The 10,520-nt window shown below is 40.2% G+C and overlaps 2 protein-coding genes across 4 annotated transcripts; one reads left to right on the forward strand and one right to left on the reverse strand.

Moving 5' to 3' along the window:
- The first annotated feature begins 56 nt into the window (after positions 1-56).
- On the forward strand, positions 57-4,877 carry zgc:172182 (coiled-coil domain-containing protein 89). Of its 3 annotated transcripts, none has more exons than XM_034574267.1 (8): positions 57-123; positions 2,807-3,279; positions 3,651-3,781; positions 3,865-4,001; positions 4,081-4,157; positions 4,244-4,343; positions 4,437-4,529; positions 4,564-4,877. In XM_034574267.1, the coding sequence occupies exons 1-7, from the start codon at positions 76-78 to the stop codon at positions 4,521-4,523; spliced, it is 1,053 nt and encodes a 350-aa protein (XP_034430158.1). In that variant the 5' UTR covers positions 57-75; the 3' UTR covers positions 4,524-4,529; positions 4,564-4,877. The 3 variants fall into 3 exon arrangements, with proteins under 3 accessions (XP_034430158.1, XP_034430159.1, XP_034430160.1); XM_034574268.1 differs by having other exon boundaries at positions 4,437-4,526; positions 4,565-4,877; XM_034574269.1 differs by lacking the exon at positions 57-123 and adding an exon at positions 1,834-1,891.
- A 202-nt stretch (positions 4,878-5,079) lies between these two features.
- Positions 5,080-9,066, reverse strand: LOC117754912 (ATP synthase subunit beta, mitochondrial). The gene is made up of 10 exons (XM_034574266.1): positions 8,918-9,066; positions 8,078-8,251; positions 7,814-7,988; positions 7,271-7,392; positions 6,993-7,177; positions 6,739-6,897; positions 6,520-6,642; positions 6,221-6,433; positions 5,426-5,627; positions 5,080-5,333 (listed from the first exon to the last, which is right to left on the reverse strand). Exons 1-10 carry the CDS (start codon positions 9,012-9,014, stop codon positions 5,236-5,238), a joined length of 1,548 nt encoding a protein of 515 aa, XP_034430157.1. The 5' UTR covers positions 9,015-9,066; the 3' UTR covers positions 5,080-5,235.
- Positions 9,067-10,520: the final 1,454 nt, after the last annotated feature.

Consider the following 10,520-nt stretch of genomic DNA (forward strand, 5'->3'; position numbering starts at 1 on the left):
GGATCTGAGCGTAAACTAAAAAATATCATACAAGAAAACAACACGTAAAACTGAGAATATGCATTTCTAGTCACCATGGCAACCCCACAGAGCAATGCTGAAAAGGTCATGACGTCCTCTGAGGTATGTAAATGTAACAACAATGATAAATCACTGTTTGCTAATGAGTCTGCAGAGAAATGTTAGTTCCCAGTTTCCTAACAATGAGTGTTACTTTTCTGTTTACACGGCTGCATGAACCTCAGAGACTTTGTAGCTGGGCGTCCACCACACTGACATCCACTACTTGCACACAGTCTGCATATCATATTGTGCAAATGTTTATATATGTTTTACTTTTATTATATAGCGTTTCACCCATTGCTTTTGTACTTTAGGTTGCTGTGTTTGCATTTCCCCCCTGAAGTTCAGTATTTGCCTCTTAATTTGCTTTATCTTGGGCATTTTTTTCTACTTGATATGTTTGTTATGCCCCAAACAACATGTACTTTCACATGTATATTGGCTGACAATACAGCTGTACTTTTACTTTAAATGTTCTAATGTATATGTGAATTGGGCTGTATTGACACCTCTTTTTACTGAAATTATAGATATCACCCAGGTTTGCCACTTTAATTGTCCAAACCTTAGCCCAATCAGTAAATTGGGTCATTTTAAAAACAGTGAGTATGTTTACATGGACAAAAAAACTCAAACCTGATCTGACTAAGATGTCATATTGACTATGATGTTTTACACAAGTTGCTAATAGAGTACTCAATTCATATTCTGGTCATGTTGGAGAGCATAGTCTGAGTATGACATCGAGCAGTTAAACATCTTGAAGTCACAAAATGTTCCGAAAACTCAAATAGGACATTATAATTCGATTAAGCTGTAGACATGTCTATAAAAAGTGATTACGGGTTGAAATACTCCTCATGTCTTAATTTGGTAGTGGCGATTTGTCAAAAAGATGTTTCTGTAAAAATAAACTTAACAAAAGCCAATGAGACACCAGTCTAGTTGGGTTGTATTCAGGATATTAAGGAAGTCCATTGTCCACGCTGAATTCATGGTTGGGTAGATTTATTTCCCTGTCCAAAAACAAAGATATACATGTACTTCTCCTCATGCCCTTGCAAAAAAAAAACATTTCCCTTCCTGGGGCTTCCCGTCATTAACACACCTGCTACCTTTACTGTGAATCCTACCTGGTCTAGGCTTTACTGCCCCCTAGTGTCTAAAAATATAAATTCAAAAATAACAAATAATAATAATCCCAATATATCAAACTAATGCAAGTCAGTTTCATGAAAACATGAAACTGACTTGAAAACATCAGGCAACTCAATGAAGTCATCCTTATCCAATCCAGACGTTTTCAAACCTGATATCACATGAGTGTCCACATTCTTTTCTTGACCCATTGTTCGTAACAGAATGCGGGTTCTTCGTCTACTCGCATTCAACCATTGCGCCAGACTATTTGGTTAGAACGTACTAGAAAAGAGTCGTCAATATTGAGAATTCCCGGATGCCTTTTTCTCCATCCATTCTGACTTGGCTTTTCCTTCCATTGCAGTAACATTGCCTTGGAGTAAAACCTTTGTTTGAAGTTACAAGATGTGTATCATAAATGTTGCCAAACAAGGGATCTGATACAATCTTAACTAGTTTTTCGATAAATCTGACGCGCTGGGAAAACATGGCCCTCTGCGCTTTTGCAGATCACAGGCAGTGCCTCTCCACTTTTCTCGAAGCTTAAAGGGCAACGTCAGCACAATGTTTGTCATGTTTGATGGCATTTCCAATTCCTTCATGTACATGATTTGTTCTGTTGCATTACAGCTTCCACGGAGAAAGAGAGCAAAAGCCTGTTACGCTTGAACATCCGCACCTTTAATAGGTGTTCAGCTTAAAACTCTCTCCATATAAGCAGAATACATTTTTTCTTCATCTCCAAAATGTTCTTTAAGAAGATTTTGAGCTCTCTTGTATCCTAGATTTGAAGGAAGATGGCTGCACACACGTCTCGCGGCTGAGGATCTCCAGTAAATACTAGAATGTATCTTAGTGGATCCAACGATCCACAGGAATGTGGATGTTCCTTTTTCCTGTTTTCTTGATCCAAGGGTGGTTTTTTAAATTTTATGTTTCAAAGGAAACGTTTTTTACTTTGATGTTCCAAAGGAGGTTTTTTTACTTTGATGTTCCGAAGGATAGTTTTTTACTTTATGTAGTGGCTATTTGTACAAAAGATGTTTCTGTCTAAATAAACTTAACAAAAAGCCACTGAGGCACCAGTCTAGCTGGGTTGTACTCAGGATAAAGAAGTCAATTGTCCACACTGAATTCACGGTTGGGTCGATTTATTTTTCTGTTCAAAAACAAATATATACATGTACTTCTCCTCATGCTCTGGTTAAAAAAACGATTTCCCTTCCTGGTGCTTCCCCTCATTAACACACCTGCTACCTTTATTGCGAATCCTACCTGGTCTAGTGCTTAGTGCCCCCTAGTGGCTTAAAATATAAATGCAAAAATAACAAATAATAATAATCACAATATTTTCTGTTGAGTTAATCAGAAAATGCTGTTTACATGGCAGGGTTTTACAAGTTTTTTATTATTTGAGTGTAAAAAGTTCTCCTCTGTTTATATTTCTCATCAGCATCTGTTTTAAAAGCTCAAATACAGCATGAATTAGCTATCAAGCTGCTAAATGTGCCAGTCTATTAATATTAGTATGTGGTTATAATAAGTAGTATGAATAGTGTCTGTCTATCATGTTTTATCATCTGCCATTTTCCCCTCCGACCAGCATATGGACAGTTTTCGGAGGTCACTGGACAAACTTCGGAGTCTTTCCACAGAGGATGTGACCGAGACAGAAATGCTGCGGTCCAGGATAAATGAACAGTCAAGTATGATCTGCATCCTGAAACAGAGAGCAGATGAGCTGACACTTCGATGCCAAGCCCTGCAGAAAATCAACACAGAGCAGAAGGACGGAGTAACAGACCACCAGAGAGAGCTGGACAGTGAAAGAAAGAAAGCAGAGTTAATAGAGAGGAGGTTTCTGGATTTAGCCGCCAACAATCAAGCAATTATTGTCTTTATGGATGAGCACAAAAGTCAGAATGCCCAGTTGAAGATGGAAAACAAACGGCTGCAGTCAGAAAATGACACACTTTTCTCCCAAAAATTGCAAGATAAAGAAGTGTTGGTACAAAAACTGATGCCAGAAAACAAACGGCTGACAGAGAATTACACAAATAAAGAAAAGGAATATCAGTAAGTTTATTTAAATCACTCATATACTAATAACAATTAAACATTTAGTGGATAAATCCATTTGTAAAGGTACTGAAATTTAACATTTTAGCCGATTAAGTCCAACTAAACTACCATTCACTGGTTTAAGCTTCAAAATCAACATCAGACTTATGCATGATTGTAGAATGTAAAAACTGAATTTGGACTTCATGCAAGCAATATGGCAATTGCTATAGGCATTTTTTACTTTTTAATAATTTCATTGATAATGTAAGAAACATTTTACACAGTGCTTTACATTGGAGATATATGGATTAATCAGTAATGCAACTGGTTAACCATACAGTAAGTTGCTACTGCATGCTGGATATTTTGCATTTCTGTTTCAGGAAGAATTTAGCTGAATGTCAGTCAAAACTCCTGGAAGAAGCGACTCAACATAAATCCAAAGAAGCATCTCTACTTGATCAATTGCACGACACTGAGCAACAGCAAAGAGAAGCTGTAGAAATGTGCAAAGGTGGGTAGTGGACGTTTTATCATTCTCTCAAGTGCAACAAAATACAAGCTTTTATAAAAGTGTTGTCTTCGGTCTACATTCAGAGCTGAAGCTGAAGCTACAAAGAGATGAAGAAAAGTACACTGCGAAGGAGATCAACATGAAGAAAAGCACAACATGTCTTATCAAAGAGAAGGAAGAACTGTTGTCTCTGTCCGTGGAGAGAGGGAAAGTGATACAGGTGATGTAAAAGAGTATTTGTTGAAAAATTTAGAATGATTCAGTCTCTTCATGTAAATACACCTTGGTCTTAAATTCAGGAGAAACAAGAGGAAATCCAGCAGCTGGAGAGAAAATGGAAAAAGGAGGAGAAATCCAGAGCTGAAGCAGAAGACAAGTAAAGTTTGGATCAACATTTTCTTCTATTTCACTGCCTAGTAGTATAACTAGTAATGTCTCCATCGGTCTTTGCCATTGACTCAGGTTTGAACAGGACGCAGAGGCTGTGAACGCAGACGTCAAAGTGAAGTCGCTCAAGTGTGCTCTCAATGAATCCGCAACAAAGTACCAGAGGCTTCAAAAGGTTTGAAATCTGCAGCATTGAAAAGTGAAATCAGTCGCCCATAAAGAAATGAGGACTTACCCAACATGTTTTCTTCTTTAAATGATTTTGCAGGATTTCGATGCCTTCAGAGAACACAGCGCCAGCCTCCTGACACAGGAGAGGGAGCTGAATAAGAAACTTCGCCACATGATAGGCTAAATTGAACAGAAGGCAGAAATAAAGGCAGAGAGAGAGAGCGAGAGAGAGAATCACTGGCTCATTAAGAAAAGTTAATGAAAATGATACAAGTTGACTCACCTTGATTACGAGTAATGTGAATACAATTGTCTAGAAGAGTATCAAGCTTTGATGTACTTATGTACATTTAAATGGATATTCTGTTATTATATAGTGTAAACATTTTTTATTTGTGTCTTTAAAGGTTATCAACCTGAAAAAAACAAACTGATTAACTAAAATTAAATTCTACAATCAACATCAAACCTCCATTGTGCACTTAAGTGGATCGAAAATAAAAAGGGAGGCAAAGAAGAGTGAGTTGTCCCGTGCATCCTTTAAAGTTAACCAGGCCATTTTCAAGTTTGGGCAGGAGGAGAACAAAAACCTTGGAGAACTTGACAATTATTATTATACAAGTTTTATGTCTTCTTACCAATGAGACATGGTTTTAATAAAAATGAAAACCTAATGTTAATTTTCACCGAGAATGTTTGCTCACCGACTGCTGGCAATGAAAGACCATCACAAAAGTTAATATCACAACATAATTTTTTTATTTCATTTTCTCATTTCAAGAGAAATGGAGCCACAACACATCATATGTAACTTGACACTTCAGCAGTTCCTCTATTAGAAATTATACTGTGCAAATATTTATCTCATAAAACCTCCCAACCTTCAGACAAATCATTTATGAGTGCTCCTCTGCCAGTCTCTGAGCCTTTTCGACGACTTCTTCAATGGGACCCACCATGTAGAACGCTTGCTCCGGCAGGGCATCATATTCACCTAGAAATAAAGAAAAGGATAGAGTCATTACCATCAAATGTCCTTAATTAGCCCTTATTTAGAAATGTCTTAGCGTTGGTGCAGCACTCTACCTGCTAGAATACTCTGGAAGCCTTTGATTGTTTCCTTGAGAGGCACCAGCTTGCCCATGTGACCAGTAAACACCTCAGCGACCTGGAAAGGCTGCGACAAGAAACGCTGGATCTTGCGAGCGCGGGAAACCGTCAGTTTGTCCTCCTCAGACAGTTCATCCATACCCAGGATAGCAATGATGTCCTGCAAGGATTTGTAATCCTAAACAAAAGAACAGATTCACCGTTAGACAAGGTTTTATTTAAGTTTATGGATTGCGGCAGTTGTTTACAGTCAGTCAAAATCATGGGACTGTAAATGAAGACGGACCACATGACAGCGCCTCAAAAGTGAAGCCAAATCATCTTTACCGCTCCCTGGTGGCTCACTGCTCCGGCCTCCTCCATGTTAGTGGATGGGACATGGACCAAACTTAAGTCAAAGTACACGTTTTAAAAAGGGTTTCTGTCAATTTAGGTAGTTCTAATCACATTGATGCTTGTTCAACTGCTAATTTCCACACAAGTTTGGTTTTAATTAGTTATTTGATGCTATAAAAATGTGGTTTGGCAGCCTGATTGATAGCTGAGCCTGACTTGTGATTGGTCGAGTGCGTGTATCAGCAGGATATCGATACCATGGCTCCACACCATGATCACTACAGCAGACTCTGGCTCCAAATTAAAAAGTGCAAGATGGCAGCACCCGTATCCAGAATGTATTAGCTTCATTTTTGTACAACAATAGAGATTGAATACGCAACGTGCATCTTTGTTCTATGGTCAAATTTTGATGCCATCCACCATAAGGCTAACCTGAAGAATCTTCTGGACACCACGAGCAATATCGTAGTGTTCGGTCCCGACAATGTTGGGGTCCATGATGCGGGAGGTAGAATCCAGAGGGTCCACAGCAGGATAGATTCCAAGCTCAGCAATGGCACGGGACAGCACAGTTGTCGCATCCAAGTGAGCGAAAGTTGTGGCAGGTGCAGGATCGGTCAAGTCATCAGCCGGCACATAGATGGCCTGTAACACAGTTTACAGTTTTGGTATGAAAAGACCAGAAAAAGCAGAGTGTGCTGAAATGTGATTCGCATCTTGTGTCTTCTCACCTGTACTGAGGTGATGGAGCCCTTCTTAGTGGTGGTAATTCTTTCCTGCATTGTACCCATGTCAGTGGCCAGGGTGGGCTGGTAACCCACAGCAGAGGGGATACGACCCAACAGGGCAGACACCTGGAGAAACACAAACATTCAGACACGAGATACAAAAAGTACTGTTCCATTAATGACATCTGCAAAATTTGGGGAAGAAAATCTAGCATTGTGAACCTCCGATCCAGCCTGTGTAAATCTGAAGATGTTGTCAATGAAGAGCAGCACGTCCTGTCCCTCCTGATCGCGGAAGTATTCGGCCACAGTCAGACCAGTAAGAGCAACTCTGGCACGGGCACCTGGGGGCTCGTTCATCTGACCGTACACCAGCGCTACCTGAGAATGTGAAGACCCGGGAAGTTTAGCATGATATAACACAGAGTATCTTTGAGTGTTCAAACAAATACAGTGAACTAATTAGAGATTGTTACCTTTGAGGTGTTGTCCTTCAGGTTGATGACACCGGACTCGATCATTTCATGGTACAGGTCATTTCCCTCACGGGTTCGCTCTCCCACTCCGGCAAACACGGAGTAACCACCGTGAGCTTTGGCCACGTTGTTGATCAGCTCCATAATCAATACAGTCTTGCCCACACCAGCACCGCCAAACAGACCTGAAGGAAGACGTCATTCACAATAATCAATCAGCATGATAAGCATGTAGGAAAATGTGTCAAAAATAAATGGTGGTAATATAATACACCAACCGATCTTTCCACCCTTGGCGTAGGGTGCCAGCAGATCGACCACTTTGATGCCAGTGACCAGGATCTCCTGCTCCACACTCATGTCTGTGAACTCAGGGGCCTCAGCATGAATAGCAGCAGTCCTGTACACATAATAATTATCATGATTAAATATGAAATGTATAGAATACAACTTTATTGTCCACAAGAGACCCAAATCACACAAATAGGAAATTAAATCGTTCCCTTTTTAAAAACTATATTGTAAAATTTGTGATATAGTTTTATAAGGTTAAATCCACAGTTAAACTAATGAGTTTGTAGCTTCTACAGACTGGGTAGGGAAGTCAGAAATTATTTAGAGTCCGACACAAAGACACAATGTCGGGTTGGACGCCACAGCTCGACTGAGTTTTCTGACTTGGACAATCTCCTGCTGTGTTCTTCTTTCTGTGAAAGGAAAACTCTGGAAATGGCCCAGACCCAATTTCCTGGAGTTCATATTCGAAAATGGGTTCAGAAAAATACAGAACTCCAGCATCATTCTTTTCAATAGATACTCACTGTTTGGTGCTTATTGGACCCCTCTCATCAATGGGTTCTCCAATGACATTCATGATCCGGCCCAGGGTCTCAGGACCCACAGGGATCCTGATGGGGGCCCCTGTGTCCAAAACCTTCTGACCTCGAACCAGACCTTCAGTACCATCCATGGCAATGGTCCTGACTGTGCTTTCACCTGGAGAAACACATGAGGAGGGACAGTAAAACAGTGTTTAAAGGTCATAGCAGGCGTCTTAGCTGCATTACAAACTTCAACCCACTCACCCAGATGCTGGGCCACCTCAAGCACCAGCCTGCTCTCACGGTTAGCCACCTCCAGAGCATTGAGAATGGGAGGGAGGCCCTCATCGAACTGCACATCCACCACAGCACCGATCACTGCCACGATGCGACCATGGGCCAGTGCAGCCTGACCAGCCGGGCCTGCATAAGTCCTGCCTGAGGTGGAAAGAGACAGAAAGGGGACAATGACATAAATGGCAACATGTTGAAAGTGAGACAGCAGCAGCTAGATCTGAAAAATCTATATATAGTTTAGTTTTCTATTTGTTAGGTTTCTACAGGTTTGATTTTATATCTCTTAGATTCTGGAAAAGACTGAACGATGATCAATATATCCATGTGCATTACAATAAGAAATTATAAACTTAAATTACAGTTAAATTAGTTGATAAAGACAAATAAAAAAATAAATAAAATAATATGTAAAATGTAAACAGAATCAATATACATCTTAACAGATTCATCCAATTCAAATCACACAGATACAAAAGTATTATTGTACAGTTAAACCAAGTCAGTGAAACTCAGTGGCATTTGACTTGTACAAAGTCACTTTGAAAGGTCATTCGTTGCAGTGAGCAAACCAAACCACTGCTGGAGCTCCAGAGTCTGACGGAAGAAAACACTATGATCAAATATCAGCTTTTAGTTTATTCCAGCAGCTCCAGTTGAATAAAAATCCCCACATCTCTGACTGAAGTGAATGGAGAGACTTCATGGTGAAGTTGTGGCCCGACCCCCCCCCCCCCAGCTGCGTCACAAAACCAGTCACGGATAAAACACTGACAGTCGCTCCGTGTTAAACACAAAATGTTCACTTACTCGTATTAAGAGCTGCATGGTTTGGGCAGATCGTCTTTAGGGAGTTAATCCCGGGGTTAAGAGCCCCCAGAGCGCGACGTCCTGCAGAGGCTAACATGGTAAAGATGGCTGAAGGTGAAGTCACACAAACACACACGCACACACACTCCTTCAGGAGATCGGAGGAACTGCTGAGCCCTTATTCAGTGTTGTTATGACCTGCCCTAACCGCAGGGGGGCAGCCCCCACCACCCTAAAGCGTCACCTGACCTCTAGGCTCCACTGCGTTAGGTATTCATTCATTCATTTAAATGAGAACACGAGAAATGATAAAAAACAAGTGAAAAACAAATAAACAGAAAAAAGTATTATTTACATACAGTGATAAGGGGAAAAAAAATTCAAACGCTTCATGATTTAATCTACATATTCAAAAAGGAGTGAGAAGAAGTACAAATCTATTTAATCTCACCCCTTCTCCATAAATCATTAAAGGGATGGTTCACCCTAAAATGAAAATTCACTCATTATCTACTCACCACTATGCTGATGGAGGGGCATAGTGGTTTCAGGGGTAAACAGCGTTGCAGCCAAATCCAATCCAATTGATGTAACTGGTGAGGGGAGAAGTGGAAAGTGATTCATCTCAAAATCCACTTTTCTATATATTTTCAATATGATTCAGTTGATTGATTGATGGAGTTAGTGTCGCTTCTGAAATCTGATCGGTTAAAATTAAAACACTTTACAAATAATTCTCTTATCTTGTAATCATTTGCAGTCATAAACACAAAAGGGAACACGAACAAAAGCATTCAGTCAGTGATGAAAGCAAATGAACGACAATTGGATTTTACTATAATTTTCCACATCTTATAAATCTTGCTGCAGCACATACACAGCGTGAACGGCTGTCATTCGTCATAAAACAAAGTGACGGGCTGAATTTTGCCAAGCGATCATTCAGCGCAACATTCCTTTGTGTCAGGGAGTCTCCTCTAATTACTTCTTGCCTGAAGCTTCGGAATACAAAGCCCCTTCACCTCGAGCACAGCAGGCAGAATGCTAAATGAATCTTAAGCCATGTCTGCACAGGACCGGACCCCATGCGTCTTTAAATCCCAGCAGGAGGAGTATGCTAAGAGGTCACTACTACGAGTCAGATGGTCATCTCTCAGGGTCTTAGAGGTGAACCACCAGCGGCGTTCAGCAATTTATTTTCTGAAAGATATCTTGCATGTCACTCACCTTCTCAATGCAACCCTCCTTTTCATGAAATGATAATAAAACAAGACAACAACATATCCTTAATCTGTTTCTGATCTTAAAAAAGAGACTTAACGCATCGCTCATCTGTTTAGAAGGTATTGTTTATATATAGTTGATGTTTTTTCCGAATGCTTTTACCATCCACTGTAAAACACAACAGAATCTGATTTCTAGCATCCTGTCTCCATTTATCATGGCTTAGTAACTTCATAAAAAAAAAAAAATCCTGGACCTTTTAACCCTTTTTTCTCGGGCGGGGCTGTCGGTCATTCCAAAGTTCAGGGTGTAGACCAAAGGTGGCCAGGCCTTTTCCATCAGGGGCTCTAAACGTTATAACCCTACTTGTGAACATTTT

This window comes from Hippoglossus hippoglossus, chromosome 21 (genome assembly GCF_009819705.1).
Source record: "Hippoglossus hippoglossus isolate fHipHip1 chromosome 21, fHipHip1.pri, whole genome shotgun sequence".
NCBI classification, from domain to species: Eukaryota; Metazoa; Chordata; class Actinopteri; order Pleuronectiformes; family Pleuronectidae; genus Hippoglossus; species Hippoglossus hippoglossus.

What these genes read in the sequence shown, in the direction of transcription:
- zgc:172182 (XM_034574267.1), top strand. Translation starts at nt 76, where the DNA reads ATGGCAACCCCACAGAGCAATGCTGAAAAGGTCATGACGTCCTCTGAG. An exon ending in AGAGAGGGAAAGTGATACAG is followed by an intron (nt 4,002 to 4,080) that starts GTGATGTAAAAG and finishes TCTTAAATTCAG; the next exon opens with GAGAAACAAGAGGAAATCCA. An exon ending in AGTACCAGAGGCTTCAAAAG is followed by an intron (nt 4,344 to 4,436) that starts GTTTGAAATCTG and finishes ATGATTTTGCAG; the next exon opens with GATTTCGATGCCTTCAGAGA.
- LOC117754912 (XM_034574266.1), bottom strand. Translation starts at nt 9,014, where the DNA reads ATGTTAGCCTCTGCAGGACGTCGCGCTCTGGGGGCTCTTAACCCCGGG. An exon ending in TGAAGGACAACACCTCAAAG is followed by an intron (nt 6,898 to 6,992) that starts GTAACAATCTCT and finishes TCACATTCTCAG; the next exon opens with GTAGCGCTGGTGTACGGTCA. An exon ending in CTTCCAGAGTATTCTAGCAG is followed by an intron (nt 5,334 to 5,425) that starts GTAGAGTGCTGC and finishes CTTTATTTCTAG; the next exon opens with GTGAATATGATGCCCTGCCG.